The sequence below is a fragment of the Myotis daubentonii genome, chromosome 21 (genome assembly GCF_963259705.1).
Source record: "Myotis daubentonii chromosome 21, mMyoDau2.1, whole genome shotgun sequence".
NCBI classification, from domain to species: domain Eukaryota; kingdom Metazoa; phylum Chordata; class Mammalia; order Chiroptera; family Vespertilionidae; genus Myotis; species Myotis daubentonii.
Window position 1 is genome coordinate 14,200,902 of NC_081860.1, and position 16,699 is coordinate 14,217,600.

General features: G+C 48.7%; 1 protein-coding gene across 6 annotated transcripts in view; it reads right to left on the reverse strand.

The window, feature by feature from the left end:
* Positions 1-16,699, reverse strand: part of CHD2 (chromodomain helicase DNA binding protein 2) — a 90,404-nt gene that overhangs the window by 11,443 nt on the left and 62,262 nt on the right. For 5 of the 6 annotated variants that reach the window (XM_059678312.1, XM_059678309.1, XM_059678310.1 and 2 more), the window contains 10 exons: positions 14,835-14,876; positions 13,775-13,914; positions 11,889-12,027; positions 11,098-11,248; positions 9,851-9,973; positions 8,078-8,206; positions 7,087-7,227; positions 5,226-5,360; positions 1,535-1,713; positions 711-810 (listed from right to left, as the gene is read on the reverse strand). In XM_059678312.1, coding sequence (XP_059534295.1) covers positions 711-810; positions 1,535-1,713; positions 5,226-5,360; positions 7,087-7,227; positions 8,078-8,206; positions 9,851-9,973; positions 11,098-11,248; positions 11,889-12,027; positions 13,775-13,914; positions 14,835-14,876 — 1,279 coding nt within the window. Of the gene's footprint in view, positions 1-710; positions 811-1,534; positions 1,714-5,176; positions 5,361-7,086; positions 7,228-8,077; positions 8,207-9,850; positions 9,974-11,097; positions 11,249-11,888; positions 12,028-13,774; positions 13,915-14,834; positions 14,877-16,699 lie in introns of those variants that run through there. The other variant, XM_059678313.1, reaches the window with a different exon arrangement.

The following is a 16,699-nucleotide window of genomic DNA, read 5'->3' on the forward strand; positions in this document are numbered from 1 at the left end:
TTCCCATGGCCCAGAAAAGCACAGGAAAGGCGTTTCCTGCCACAGTCCCGTCACCCCTCAGGAGCCACATTTGTAAGCTACCACCAGACAAGGACACATGAAGGAAAAGGCCCAACCAGGCCAGCATGGCTCAATGGTTGAGCATTGACCTATGAACCAGGAGGTCACGGTTGATTCCCGGTCAGGGCACAGGCCCAGGTTGAGGGCTCCATCCCCAGAGTGGGATGTGCAGGAGGCAGCTGATCAGTGATTTTCTCTCATCATTGACGTTTCTCTCTCTCTCCCTCTCCCTTCCTCTCTGAAATCAATAAAAACATTTTTTTTTTTTTTTAAAGAAAGAAAGAGAAAGAGAGAGCGAGCCTGGTGAATACATGAGCTCAGGACAGAAGCACTCAGCACTGTCTGAAAGGCCAGTAAATGTCCTGGCATTTCCCGGCCGGGGCTGTAGGCGGATCCTAGCGGAGCGAGCTGAGAAACTGCACCGCTCCCAGGGGAAAGGGGGCGCAGGACAAGGCAGGACGGCCGCAGGGGCTCCTGACCCATCTGACCTGCGCCTCCCTCTGCACAGTGAGGGCAGGGACCCAGCGGCCCCTCTAACACCCACAACCGTGACTCCACCATCACCTCCCTGGGAAAACCGCAAGGAAGGGCTTTTCCTGAGGAATTGGTGTTGTCTGTTTGAATGAACTGGGATTACGTTTGTCTCTTACCTCCTCTTCTTGAGACCTTTTCTTATGAGCCATCTTGTACAACTTATGCAACTTTCGAGCATCAAATTCTGTAAACTTGGAAACGAAAATCCATAGGTTCCTAAAAAGACAACAACAGTTCTGGTCAATTATAAAATTCAGAGAATAACTTCTTCTCTTTTGACCGATAGCAAGTGACTGAACGTGGCTGTGGAATATCGCCTAAATGTAGAAATCAAGTGACAGAAAGAAATTCTTCAGGTCTCAGCCTCAATACTACAGCTTTACACGCTACTGTCAGTGGCAGGAAATCTGGAGCCAGGGTTCAGTCTAAATATCGCGCTGGCACCCAGAACTCAGGCCCCGCCTTCCTCCACCTTCCGCACTCTGGACCCTGCCACGTCCCAGCTCAGGACCCACATGCAGTCGGGTATCTGTGCGTGGCACATGCCCAGGTGACGGCTCAATCCCCGGGAGGGGGCCAGCAGGAGGCAGCCAGCCGATGCATGATTCTGTCTCATCGTTCATGTTTCTCTCTCTCTCTCTCCCTCTCTGAAATCAATAAAGGTGAAAAAATCTATTTTTGAAAATTAATGAATGATGTCATCCAACCGATTGAGAAGATGGGTCCCAGTGGAGCAGACTATTTCAGGCAAGTAAAACTGAAGGCTAGAGGCATGTTGCCAAAAGATGTCTTATGTTGGGGAAAAATATTTCACGGGGTGGAGATGTCACGTTTACAAGACCAAAACAAAGCAATGCGCGTGTGCACGCACATGCGCACGCACACGCACACGCACACACATTCGATCAAACCAGACCGGCAGCGGCGGCCCGAGGCCTACCTCCTCCACAGCTTGATGTGGTCCTGGTCGGAGTAGGCTCTAAGGCACTCGGCGATGCGGTCCCCGATCTTCAGCAGGCAGCTCCGCGTGTGCTCCAGCTGCTCCTGCACGCTCAGCCCCTTGTCGGGTTTGTCCAGCTGTTTCAGTGCCTTCTTCACCGGCCTCATCCTCTCCTTACACTGCAACAGTCAGGAGGGCGGGGCCATGGAACGCCTGCAGCGGGGACGCGTCCCCCTTTGCTCTCTGTGCCCCGACTTCCCGGAGCGCGCCCAGCCGCCCCGTGCCCCGTGATCACGAGAGAGGAGGGTAAGGCCAGTGGCACGATGTCAGGTCGGAGACACCAGGGGTGCGCGTCCCAGCACCACCGCCTAGAGCAAGCATGTCCAGCTCGCGGCCCGCCTTTTGTTTAAATGAGGCGTGCGGCCCACCGGCTGCGAGTTTGACATGCTTGGCCTGGAGCCAGGACTCAGACTCCTTACTTGGTCTCTGAAAAGGCTGCTCTGTTTCCGCATCTGCCAGAGGGGCCTGAGAATCCCATAAGGCCTTTATGAAGATCAAATGAGAAGCAAAGTTACAGGTCTAAAAGCCGCCCGTCACAAACTAGCTGGAAGTGCAGGGTAAAATATTCAGAGTCCTTTAGGCTTGTAAGACATTAAGGGAGGTTGTTGCTTCCAGATCAAGATGGCAAACTGAACACAAGAATCTTTTTCTCCCCGTCCCCACGTCTGCTAAAATGACAGTAAAGGGATCGATTGCCTTACAAAAGAGGTAAGCCCTCAAAGACAGTGTAAACAGCAACAAAACAGGGAAAGACAAAACTACCCCAAACAGGCCAAGAACAGGAACAGGCAATTCACTGGAAACACGAATGCCCGATAAACAGGAAAATAAGTTATCAATTACAATACCAGTCAGTATTTCATGCCCCCCAACTCCCCCTCCCCCGGAGAGAGCTGAGGACCACATCATTTACATCCCAAAATGCCCGAGGCCAGCTGTGTGTCCCTAGAAGGAGGGGCGAGGGCTGAAGATAAAACTGGTTCTTTAAGACTGCCGAAGAAGACGAGATACCCAGACTACCCTAGCCGGTTCGCCTCAGCGGATAGAGCGTTCGCCCGAGGGCTGAAGGTCCCGGGTTCGATTCCAGTCCAGGGCACATAGCCGGATTGCAGGTTCAATCCGTGCCCCCCAACCCCCACCGGAGTGCATGAGGGAGGCAACCAATCGATGTTTCTCTCTCGGTCTCTTCCCCTCCTTCCACTCTCTCTAAAAATCAATGGAAAACTATCCCCGGCTGAGGATTAACAACAACAACAAAAAGAGATACCCAGACAGTGACAGACACCCAGGTGAGTTTCCCAGGAAGCAGCCCCACCACGTCACCCACCAATGAACACGCTCGGAGTCCATCAAGCCCCGCCCACATGCTCAGCACCCCTAGTGGGAGGGTTAGTCTCCACTTTTAAATGTGAGCAGACAGCTAGGGCTGCAGAGCCTCTAAGGAAGTATCTAACAGGAACAACAGAAAACAAATCAGAGAGGTGAGACCCTGAGGCTTACCAAGCCATCAGATAACCAGAGTCCAATGTCCAAGAACAAGGAGCTTCATAAAAACAAAACTAAGAGCTTAGGAGGAAATGATCACAAAACCTGTAGGTCATGGTTGTCAGCCCGAGCATCTGGTACAATGAGCCAGTAAGGCAGGTGACACGATCACGACCCTCCAACCCCCTTCCACCAACATTGTGGCAATTCCCGCAGCCGTATGTACACTTACAACCTCTTTATTTTTCAGTGTTGTCTGTCGATTTACAAAAAGGACAGCATTTAAAATATACCAAAAACTGGAAGATACTTGTAAGGACTGACAGATAAAAGGTTAGCATCATGAATGTACAAAGAATTCCTACAGCCCTAACTGGTTTGGCTCAGTGGATAGAGCGTTGGCCTGCGGACTGAGGGGTCCCAGGTTCGATTCCGGTCAAGGGCATGGCATGTACCTTGGTTGCGGCCACATCCCCAGTGGGGAGTGTGCAGGAGGCAGCTGATTCATGTTTCTCTCTCATCGATGTTTCTAACTCTCCCTCTCCCTTCCTCTCTGTAAAAAATCAGTAAAATATATTAAAAAAAGAAAAAAAAGAATTCCTACAGAAAAGGAAAGAAAAATTACCCCAAACAGGCAATTCATTACACACACAAATGCCCAATAAGTATGAAAATAAGTCAGCAATTACAACACCAGGCAGCATTTCATACCCTTAGAAGAGGAGCAAAATTAAGAAGTCAGAAACTACCAAGTGTTCCTGAGACTGGGAAAGCGATCTGAACTCACACTCCCGCCAGGGGTGCAAACGTCTACAATGGCCTCGAAGAGTAATTCTACGACATCTAACCAAGTGCCCGGCGCGCGTGCCCAATGCCACTCCCAGCTCCTGCTCAAGCCGCGCGCTCTAGAGCAGCTCTCACACGGGGCACAAGAAAATGTTGACAATTTCACCGCAGCCTACGTGTAGCGGTAAACATCTGTGAGAACCCCCATGTCCGTCAAGAGGAGAAAAAATACAAGTGTAGAAATCGTAACTCAGATCGAAGGGAGAAGCAGCCGTTACAGGACGCACGCAGTGTGGCCTTGACATGAAACTTCCCAAGGTGGAGAGTAATCTTATACGCTGTTATGGACACATGGAGGCTGTGTGGGAGGATGGGCCAGGACCCACACTCTCGCCAAACTGCCTGGGTCAAGTCTCTGCTCCACATTGTAGCTCTGTGACCCAGGACACGCCCCTTAACTCTCTCCACCTTATTCTTTAACATGTAAAATGGAGGCAATTGCCTACGTCATGTAATTATTGTAGTGAAAATACACAGAAAGCAGAGAGAGACCGCCTGGCTGTTCTGGGAACTATTCCTGTCTTTAGAGACATGCGTCGTAAAAGTCTAAAATCCCCCGTGAGGATGATCATCGAGTCTAGAATCGTGGTCACTTCTGGGGAGGGACCAAAGGAAAGGCATGGGTTTAGGGCAGTGGTTCTCAACCTTCCTAATGTCGCGACCCTTTCATACAGTTCCTCCTGTTGTGGTGACCCCCAACCATAAAATCATTTTCGTGGCTACTTCATAACTGTCATGTTGCTACGTTATGAATCGTCATGTAAACATCTGATATGCAGGATGTGTTTTCATTGTTACAAATTGAACATCATTAAAGCATAGCGATTCATCACAAAAACAGTATGTAATTATATGTGTGTTTTCCGATGGTCTTAGGCGACCCCTGTGAAAGGGTCGTTCGACACCCAAAGGGGTCGCGACCCACAGGTTGAGAACCGCTGGTTTAGGGTGAGGGACAGCAGGGGCTTCGATTTTATGTTCTGAGCTTTAAAACCTGCAGATCAGCCCGGCCGGTGTGGCTCAGTGGTTGAGCGTCAACCTATGAACCAGGAAGTCACAGTTGAATTCCTGGTCAGGGCACTTGTCCGGGCTGTGGGCTCGATCCCCAGTGTGGGGCGTGCAGGAGGCAGCCGACCCATGATTCTCTCTCATCATTGATGTTTCTCTCTCTCTCTCTCTCCTCTCCCTTCCTCTCTGAGATCAATAAAAATAGACTTTAAAAATAAATAAGTAAATAAATAAAAATAAAACCTGCAGATGGGACAGAGCTCCGGGGCACCGGACCCGTGTCAGGACTTACGATGCTGAATGTCTCCTGGTCCAGGTCATCGTCCTCGTCCTCGCCAATGGGGACAGGCTCACTTCCTGCGGTGATGTGCACGGGGCCCTGAGATCGCTTGGATTTATTCGAAGATCTGGCATCACCACTTTTAGGCTTGTAAAGAAGAGTTACAAGGAGTCACTGTCACGTGTGCAGTCGTGCCTTGCAGTTTGGACTTCCCTCTTATGTCTCAGCACTAGAGCAGGGAACTGGGATGGACTCGGTCTAGAAAAAAGGTACAACAGGCCGGCCGGCGTGGCTCAGTGGTTGAGCGTCGACCTAGGAACCAGGTCACGGTTCGATTCCCGGTCAGGGCACATGCCCGGGTTGCAGGTTCAATCTGGTGTGGGGCGTGCAGGAGGCAGCCAATCCATGATTCTCTCTCATCACTGATGCTCTCTCTCCCTTCCTCTCTATAAAAACATGTTTTTTTAAAAAAAGTAAAATAAAGTCCTCCGGGAAATCATGATTGATAGCTTCATCACGTATCATTCCCTTTCTGCCTCCAAACGTACCCCATCTTAACTGCAGATTCATCGGTGCTATTTTGGCTTCTGTTCCCTCGTCCATAAAATGCACAAAAATGTCATCAAGGGACTAAGAGTGTAACTTGGTAGAGATCTGGTACAGTAACATATAGCAATGCTTATTAACAGCTTATAAATGAATATACACTTTGCTCTAGACATTTTTATTAATGAAAATATTATGAATGATTGAATCTGCACAAATCCAAATGGATCAATCTCGTTTGCCCATGAAAGGCTGCCGAAGAGTGGAGATATATATATATATATAAGTACATATAAAATGGCATCATGAATGGCCATTTAAAAACATTAAATACTATGCTTTGTTTGTGATCACATAATATGTAGCAAAAGAAGCTATACTATCTGGGTAGTGGATATGTGGATGTTTTTTACATCGTCCTTTATTCTTTTATTTTTGAAATATTTCCCTTTTTAAAATAAGGTACTTCTGGGAAGCATAAATACAAAGGCATCCGTCACAGGATGGTTTATAGCATTAGAAATTTGGAAGCAATTTTGATTGGGGAGATGTAAACTGTTTCCAAGCTGTTATAACCAGACAGGATCTTATCTACGAAAAATGTTATTTATTCACTTGGAAAGTTGTGTGCGATATAGTGCTAAGTGAGAAAGACCTCTCCGTCTGGTCTGATGTGTATTTTATCATGGCTCTTACATGCACAAAAGTCCCAAAGGTGCTCACAAGAAATCTACTAGGGCTATGACTACATGGTAGAATTATAGCATTTACTCGTCTGTTTTAACGATGACTAGGGGCTAATTGCATAGTAACTTCATTAGAAGTCAGCAAGCATACATGCAACCCTGTACCAGAACTCTGAGGCTTGGAATGAGTTTCATAAAACCCCCAAAGGGAGGTTATATAACAGCAGGGCTTTTCACCCAATTCTATTCCAAAAGCTTAACTCTTGATGGTATTTGGGTTGAATCTTGAACCCTTCAAATTCATCTGTGGATTGTGCTCTTCTATCATGAATGTGAAAAGTGCCTTAAGCAGTTCCCTGTAAATGCACATTTCTCTCACCTGTCCTCTCTCACTCACACTTCCCCTCTGAAACATGTAGAAACACTGCAAGCAAGGCCTTCTGTCTGAGAGAACTGCCCAAACCTCACGCTCCCTTCTCTCTGCAGGCAGAGGTACAGGCCTCACGCTGACAGCCGTGCCCCTTCCTTCTCGGACCCTTAAAGAGATGGTGATTCCAGGGCCATCCGCCCTGTTCTGTTTCTAAATCCTAGACGAACGTCAGAGGCTACGGGCAGCTCAGGAAGGAGAATGACGCAGGTACCTTCTCCTTCTTGTCTTTCGACTTCTTCCTTTCCTTGTCCCCGTCTTTGTCTTTCCTGGAACCCAACTGTTTCTCCTTGTTCTCCTTGTTCTCCTTCTTCTTCTGTTTCTTTTTCATGGGGCTTTTTTCTAAGCCATCATCCTAGAACACAAGCAGGGCTATGGGTAAGGCCGCACGCTTTCCATGGACTCGCTCGCTTCCCGGGGAAGGCAGCACTGCCCCCTGTGGCTCCCCAGGGCACCTACATGTAGACGCGTGTTCTCCAGCACACGGCCTGCAAGCACGCACACAACCCTAAACTCTGGGGATGCCCAGGGGAGCCAGCAGGGGCTTTACATCTATGGTCTCTTTAATTCTCACAGCAACCTTTCAACACAGGCATGATCATTCCCATTTCACAGACAGACAACACCGAGGACCCGCGGTTAGAAAGCTGTCAGCTAGCGATCTGTGGGAGTTCTGTACTTGAACTCGTGTTTGCGTGACTCAAATCCATCTAGTCCCGGGCCCACTGCTCACTGCCTTGGAGCTAATCTCAAAGCAGGATTTCCAAGAGGAACAAAATAAAATCCCGGAAGGCTGCCACTCCCTCAAGGAAGCTGGTTTACTTTCCACTTGGCTGAGACCAGAGGTTACAAACTGGCCGCCTTGGGCCAATCCCGACTCACAGGTGAGTTTCGTTTGGCCCAGCGCCACACTGAGCCGCGCAGCGGCTGCCCCGTGATGGGAGCTCCCGGTACGCCCCCACCACTGCCTATCGCCCCAACAGTGAGTCTGAGTGCCAGCTGCCACTTAGCATTGAGACCCCCCCTTGGCGCTCTCCAGTCACGTCCATTATCTGTGAAGGTGCAGTCGCTGACTTGGAGGAACGGCGGCATTCCCTCTCCGGTCAGGAAAGGACAGGCATAGTCTAGGTTATCTGAGTGGTGCTGCGCCACCCGCACAGCAAGTGCCGCCTGAGGACCAGCCCCGCGCTGAGCGGCAGCCTCACCTTCACCTCCCCCTCCTCGGACGGGTTGTCAGAGTGCCTGGGGGACGGGACGTCCAGCCCCCGCTCATCTTTCAGCCTGGGCGCTTTGTTCTCCTTCTTCACTCGAGGCTTCCGCTTCTTTAACTTGGCCTGGAGACGGAGAGGAAGGGTGACAACGCTGCAGACCGAGCCCCTCACCAGCACGGCCAAGTACCACGGGTGAGCCTTTGAAACAGCAGCAGCCGCGTAAGTCAGAGGAGAAATTCAAAGGGGCGCAACCAGCATTGCTGGAGGCCTCACACAGCCTACGCCACAGAAAAACACCCACTGCCTTGAGCCTACGGAGTCCATTTTTTGGAATTCATCCCAAAGATATCATTCAAATGAAGGAAAAACACCGTATGTATAAAGATAATTCGCAAAAGACAGTAATAGCAACATTAAAAGAGAAAACCAGGACCCGGTCAGCTGGTTCAGTGGTTGGGGGTCGTTGACCTATGAACCTTGAGGTCATGGTTCCGTGTGATTCCCAGTCCGAGCACATGCCACGGTTGCAGGCTCGATCCCCAGTAGGGGGCGCGCAGGAGGCGACCAATCAAGGATTCTCTCTCATCAATGACGTTTCTATCTCTCGCTCCCTCTCCCTTCCTCTCTGAAATCATTTAAAAAAAACAAAAAAACACCCAGAAGCACTCAGTATCTAAAAATAAGGAAAAGGTGTTTATCTACTCAATCAAATCTAATGCGAGTATAAACATGTTCTTAATCTCTCTCTCTCTAGGGCGTAACTGACAGTATACACTCAACGTATTACCTGGAGAATGACACTACTTATGTGATACTATTACACGAAAAAGGTCAAGGCATGGGTTTGGGATACCTTTTTCCCCTAAAATTCATTTTGTTTGTAAGACAGGGACGTTAACACCAATGACATAGCTCTAGGAGCACTCAAGGAGCACACACATAGGCTGCCAGTACCGGATGCTCCTTATCATCTCGTAACCGTGCCTGCCATCTTTCTAGGTCTGCACTGAAACGAAAAATTGGGAAAATGAAAGAAGACACAGCGCAGATGAGTCACTAGTAACTCACTTGGTCTTTTTCGCTGAGCAGGTAAGGCAAGCCTAAGGAAGTCCCACTGTTGCATTAACTGTGGGTTCCAATGACCCATTTCATCCCTGGGCCCGTTAGGACCAGCAGCTGGGAGTTGGGAGTAACTTCCGGCAAAGCCGGTGGTATTCAGACAGTTACTGGAATGTTCCAAAATCCAGGCAGCGGCATAAAGAAGCAGCAGTATGTCTGAACCGGGTGGCACTGAGAGCGATGGGGGCTCTTGAGGCCATATTGTCAGCAAGCTGCCAAGATGCTTAGGTCAGTAATTAACTGAACGCTCCCAGTATGACCAACCAACCATCACTACTCGGACCTCAAAAGCAGCGCCTGACCCCAGCCGGTGTGGCTCAGTGTTTGAGCGTCGACCTATGAGCCAGGAGGTCACGGTTCAATTCCCAGTCAGGGCACATGCCTGGATGCGGGCTCCATCCCCAGTGTGGGGCGTGCAAGAGGCGGCTGATCCATGATTCTCTCTCATCATGGATGTTTCTCTCTCTCTCTCCTTTCCTCTCTCTGAAATCAGTAGGAACTTATTTGAAAAAAGAAAAAAAGCAGCACCTGACGGGAGAGGTTCCATCTGGGCAGCGGCCGCAGGGGGCGCCTGCCCGCCGCCCCACCCCCCAACCTGCAGGACCGGAGCCTCAGAGCCCCAAGCCGCCCAGCGGCAGCCGCACTCACCTCTTCCCCGCCCGCCACCGCCCCCTTCTTCTCCAGGCTCTTCCTGAGCAGCTTCAGCAGGTAGTCGGCTCGGGTCTGCAGCTGCTTCCCCTGCGGCTTCTTATCGGTCTCCACGGGCAGGATCTTCAACAGCAAAGGGAGAGAAGCGCCCGCCGCCACCCGCGTCCCGGTTAGTGGATCAGGGTCAACGGAGACGGCCGAGAACTGCGCAGTCCTTTCCCGCCCCACCCGCCCGGAATACAGACACAGCCTCAGCTCCTATCTCATGTCCATGGCTCCCAGCCGCTGCCAATCCCTCATGAGCCGTTCTCGTTTTTACAAAATGGGATGAGAAATCCAGCTCTCCCACTGGCTCCTACCTGTGCTGTTAACAGGGTAGAACAACTCAGGTAGGAGGGGCTCGTTGGCTTCATCTGCTAGAACATCCCAGCCGTCGCGGATTTCCTCCTTCCAGGAGCAGGGAATCCCTGGAGCTAGGTTAAAGCTTCGTTTTAGATTGAAAATGCTTCTTAGAGCATGGCCGGAGACACGGAGCTGTGCCCGGACAGGAGCTGGCCCTGCGGCCACGGTGGGACCTCTCAGGCCACAGTGGATTTGGTCTGCACTAACGGCAGGGTGCTGTCACCCGCTCAGGGCACCGCGTGTGGGATGAGCATTGTTCGACGTGCCGGGAGCACCACCTGGGGCACATCCTCCCGAACTGGAGCCAGTCGGCTCCCCCTGCTTACAACTGAGCACGGCCTGACTGCTGGGAGCCCGCTTTGCGACGGACAGGGTGGGAGGCTCGGTTTGGTGGGAGAAGTACGGCCAACGTTGAATTCCATCACAAAAAACACCAAGGTGGCTCACTCCTTGTGTATGGAATAGAAATGCAGTTGTTTCCAATACAACGGCCAACAAAGGGCCAGCAATTAAGGCGGAGTGACGCTTTTATTATTAAGAACCTTCCCCTGGTATTTGTTGCAATGAGACTGACCTACAATAAAAATCAGAACTTTTAAGATTTCTCTTATAATTCCCCCAAAATTTTTACCTGGCTATCACCTTCGTCCACGACACAGTGTAAACAGCCCACTAAAGATGGTACCATTTCCAAGGATAAAGAAATCCCAGGAATTTGCTGTTGTGCTAATTTCCCAGCTGATCCCCGCCTCACCCCTCCGGAAAATAGTTAAAAATAAGTAACGAATGTAAAAATATTACGCAAGAAATCTTCTAGAAATCTCCGGCGTCACAGAGTTACTTACTTTGTCCGTTAGCTTCAGCTCCGGGTCCGTTTTAATTAGCTCCCAGTTCCCATAGCCGTGCTCGTAGATCCCCAGCAGGAGGCGGGAGTCATCCTCCACTCCCCACTCCACATCGAAATGCGCAGCTTTGACACGGCAGGTTAAGCAGTACCTACAGGGGTTTCAAAAAGAGGAGGACGTCAGAGGCGAGGCCTCTCTGATTTGGAAATGAACACAAAGTATTCTGCTACGATAAAGAAACAACGAGCCCGGCCGGTGTGGCTCAGTGGTTGGGCACTGAGTTATGAACCAGGAGATCAAGGTTTGATTCAGGGCACATGCCCAGGTTGCAGGCTCCATCCCCAGTAGGGGGCGTGCAGGAGGCAGCCCATCAATGATTCTCTCTCATCACTAATGTTTTTCTCTCTCTCCCTTCTTCCTTCCTCTCTGAAATCAATAAAAAGAGCCCTAACCAGTTTGGCTCAGTGGATAGAGCGTTGGCCTGCAGACTCAAGGGTCCCAGGTTCGATTTCGGTCAGGGGCATGTACCTTGGTTGCGGGCACATCCCTAGTAGGAGGTGTGCAGGAGGCAGCTGATCCATGTTTCTCTCTCATCAATGTTTCTCTCTCTCCCTCTCCCTTCCTCTCTGCAAAAAATCAATAAAATATAAAAAATAATAATAATAAAATAAAAAATAAAAAAAGAAAGAGAAAGAGAAGACAACAAAAACACTACAGAACTACACATAACTAACTTCCAGTCTACGGTCCTACAGCACGACCACCCGAGCATGCGCACATAACACACTCACTTTTTTTTTTCTTCAGGGTCCACAGGGATGGATTTATGCAGCATCTCAAACTCCTCTTCATGTTGGATAATGGATTTCACGTTCACCTGCACCCCAGAGATCTTGATTGTTGGGCCTCTCTTTTTTCCTGGTCCTTTCCCTAAAGGGAAAGTTAAATAAGAATTTGCTCAAGTTCCACAGGAGACATGAGTCCATCCCTGAACGCCGACTCCCTCAATCTCTCTCTGTCTTATTGTTAATCGAAGATACAACCTATAGGGCAAAAAGACTGTCTCAATTACAATAGTGTCTACGATTATACTTTAATCTTCCTATTTGTTTTATGCTTTGGTTCCAAAATTAGTAAAATTAACAAAAGGAGATTCTGAAGGAATTAGCACTAAAGAATTTTCTTTCTTTCTTTCTTTTTTTTTAACTATTCCATTAACTAAGTTACTTAAGTGCTTTAAAGATGGTCTCTATAAAAAAATATGAGATCAAGTTTATCCCTAACACATTTCAAACGAATAAAAGATGTCATGGAAAGGCTGCCCTATCCCTCGTTTCAAATTAAAGCAATCCTGGAAGAATAAAATCCAGCCAACTCCAACCAAAGCTAAAATAAACCCATGAGAACGACACTGGTTTGTCGGAGGAAAGAGGGCTCAGAGTGTTAGGAAAGATCTCACTTCTCTAGACGTGTAAGTCGATGAAATGGCACTACGATTACAGACGATTGCATGGGGATCCTTTTGTAATCCACTAGAACTTCATTTGCAAATGCTCTTCCCAGCAACACTGACGGGAGTTGGAACAGAGGTGGTCAATGGAAAAGGCCCTGCTCTGAACACCAGAAACCTGGGACTCATTCCCAAATCTGCACCAACTACGCCTTCTCCCCTCTCGCTTTTAGCTATGAACCTCTCTGGATCAAGGCAATTTGCAAACAAGGAAATTCAAGAGGCTCCTAAAGTACGTAAAATACTCAACCTCATTTGTGATAATAGAAATGCAAATTAAACACATGTACACATACCACTTTTACCCTATCAGGTCGGGGGGGAAAAAGAAAAAATTGAAAATATTATGTTGATGAGACTCAGAGAAAACAGATTCTCATTCCACGCTCATCAGATGGGATGGTACAAAATGGGGTACATACATAGGATCATTTACCACAGCGCTGTAGAGCAACAGACTGGAAAGCGAACGTCCACTTACAGGACACTAATACTATTATATCCATAACATTAAGAAGTTCTTAAAAGAAGAAAATCAGGCAGTGGAGAAAAGACGAACCATTTTAATGAATGGTGCTGAGACATAAAGCAGCCACACAGGGAAAATAAAACTGGGTAGACTAGGAAAAACTCCACGTGTATCAAAAATTTTAAAAAAAAACCTCCAACTGTATCACAAATATAAAATACCTATGAAAGCACATAGGTACGGGGGGGGGGGGGAGTTTCAGTGAGTCCCCTTTATATTCTGGGAGTAGAGAGAGAAACGCTGGGTTTAAGGTTTACTTCGAGATGCATTCTGGGTGCTATGGCAGCACACATTTGGGTCACTGTCCAAATCACTCAAGGTACTGAAGTTACACACACACACACACACACACACCCCACATCCGAAAACACTTAACTCTATTTAAGATATTTTTAAAATTTTATTACTTTAGTAATATCCTTGAAAAGGAAATCCCAGAGCACAAATACTTCTTTATGAACGATAGTAGAGAACATTGCAGGCCAGACACGCATCTAAGCGCTTCACGTGTGCGGAATGACTCAAGTCATCATCCAACCCTGCATCCTCTTCTAAGCCAAGCCCTGGAGTGGCAGGAACCCCAGTGCGGGCGGCGGGTGCCGGCCTGGGAGGACCACTGGGGCCGCCCGGGGACTTACCCTCGCTGGCGTTCTCTTTGAGCTGCTCCTCGTACTCCTGCATGGCCGACACACAGCTGTTGTGAATGAGCTCGCCCAGGCGCTTCAGGTCCGCCACCGACTTATCCACCAGCTCCGCGTCGCGCGCTATGCACTCCAGGCTGGGGACAGACCAGCAAGGGACACTTCAGGGCCCTGCGCCCACCTTCCTACCACCACATGAGATACCACTGGTCTCCGATACCACTGCCCCTGCAAGGACACTTTTCCCTACATTCCTTCACCGACGAGAACCCTGCCACGCTGACTGAGGGCCAAGTTCCTTGTTTCCCATCAGAAAGAATTGTGCCTTGGCATCGACCATAAAGTAATGTCAAAGACAATGGTGGCCCAGCTGGTGTGGCTCTGTGGTTGAGCATCAAACTAGGAGCCAGAAGATCAAGGTCAGGGCACATGCCCGGTTGGTGGGCTCGATCCTCAGTGTGGGGCGTGCAGGAGGCAGCCGATCAGTGATTCTCTCTCATCATTGATGCTTCTATCTCTCTCCTCTCTGCCATCAATAAAAATATATTTTAAAAAATACGGCCCAGCCCTAACCAGTTTGGCTCAGTGGATAGAGCATCGGCCTGCGGACTGAAGGGTCCAAGGTTCGATTCCGGTCAAGGGCATGTACCTTGGTTGCGGGCACATCCCCAAGTAGGAGGTGTGCAGGAGGCAGCTGATCGATGTTTCTCTCTCATCGATGTTTCTAACTCTCTAGCCCTCTCCCTTCCTCTCTGTAAAAATCAATAAAATATGTTTTTAAAAAAACTTCTTTAAAAAAAAAAACGGCCCTCGTCTGCTTCTTTGGTGCCCACTCTCCTTTCTCCAGCTACTTTCCCTCGTCACGATGCTCCCCACAGCAAAGCACAGTTACTTCTACAATATGTTCTCCTGATTCTAAGTCATACGGAGCATGTGGATACATTCATGTCTAAAAGTCAGGCTGTCAAAAGGCGCCAGACCTTCCATGGAAAGAGTAGCAAAAAAAGGAACTGCCACGTAATGAAAGAGGCAACTTAGGAACTTTTGCTCAGCTTACCGTTCAAGAGGGAGACCAAACTTCTTATACGCCTTGATGAACCTACGGAGATGAGCAAAAGCACACGTTAAAAAAACAGAGACTTCAGCTGTTAATGCAAACACGTATCTGTGTTAAATATGAGCCGCGTAAAAACTGTCAAAAATAGACTGGACCCGATCCTTGTCTTTGCATGCTGAATGCCTCTGCAAACGGCCCACTTCCGACTGAGTGCTGGAAATCTATTCCAACGAAAAGACCAACTTTATTCTCAGGAAGCTGCTTAGGGACGTAACGGAGAACAGCGACGTAACTCTGATGTTATCCGTTTTTAAATGTGCAAGTCTGTGTAACCTGTGATCCCATCACCACAATAACTCTGGACATAAAAACCCCCCAAATAGCCCTAGCTGGTTTGGCCCAATGGATAGAGCGTCGGCCTGCTGACTGAAGGGTCCCAGGTTTGATTCCAGCCAAGGGCACATGCCTAGATTGTGGGCTTGATCCCCAGGAGGGGGCATGCAGGAGGCAGCCAATTAATGATTCTCTCTCATCACTGATGTTTCTGTCTCTCCCTCTTCCTTCCTCTCTGAAATCAATAATATATATATATATATATATATATATATATTAAAAAAAAAGTTTGCTGCTCTGTTCAGTCCACTACTGTTACCTTCAATTCCAGATTTTCCCTCATTTTCTGGCCGATAACACAACTATACGATTTCTGGGACTGCCTCAAGTATTTTTGGGGAATGCGACAAAGCAAAATAAACCTATGATTTCAAGCTTCTTGGGCAAAACCATTTTGGAAAGTGTGTTGACTCCCGCCCAACCTTATCTCCAACCAAAAATCCAACCTAAGCTTCTACCAATCTCCACCCTAACCACGCTGCCCGCCAGTCCGTGTGTCACCTGCTCCCCGTCCCTGCGCCAACCATTAGCACTGCCCACGGAAAGCAAGACGTCACAACACACCCAGGGCCTCACTGGGACATGCCAGTCACTAAAATAACCTGCTAAGGTAAGAGTCTAAGGCAGCGGTTCTCAACCAGTGGGCCGCGATCCCTGAAAATACATCCTGCCTATCAGATATTTACATGACGATTCATAACAGTAGCAAAATTACAGTTATGAAGGAGCCATGAAAATAATTTTATGGTTGGGGGTCACCACAACATGAGGAACTGTATTAAAGGGTCGCGGCATTAGGAAGGTTGAGAACCGCTGGGAGAGATCCTATGGGAGAAAAAACTGGGTGGAGGGCATGGTGACTGAAGAGAAGGGGAATGAACGTGACAACGGCTGAGAAACTCTAGGAAAGGAACAGCCTGGATACAAGGTTAGGGGAGCGCTACATGTGAAAGTGAACCTGGGATTCTTCCTCAGCTCTCCATGGCTCCATGATATACACGGAGGCATTTTACACCTGAAATAGTAAGACACTAGGGTTTTACTTCAAAATAATATCCAGACGCCCTAGCTGGTTTGGCTCAGTGGATAGAGTGTCAGCCTGTAGACTGCAGGGTCCCGGGTTCGATTCCGGTCAAGGGCACAAGCCCAGTTTGAGGGCTCGATCCCCAGTGTGGGGCGTGCAGGAGGCAGCTGATCAATGATTCTCTCTCATCATTGATGCTTCCATCTCTCTCTCCCCTCTCCCTTCCTCTCTGAAATCAATAAAAATATATTTTTATTTATTTTTTATTTTTTATTAATTTTTACAGAGAGGAAGGGAGAAGGATAGAGAGTTAGAAACATCGATGAGAGAGAAACATTGACCAGCTGCCTCCTGCACACCCCCCACTGGGGATGTGCCCGCAACCAAGGTACATGCCCTTGACTGGAATCGAACCCGGGATCCTTTAGTCTGCAGGCCGTCGCTCTAT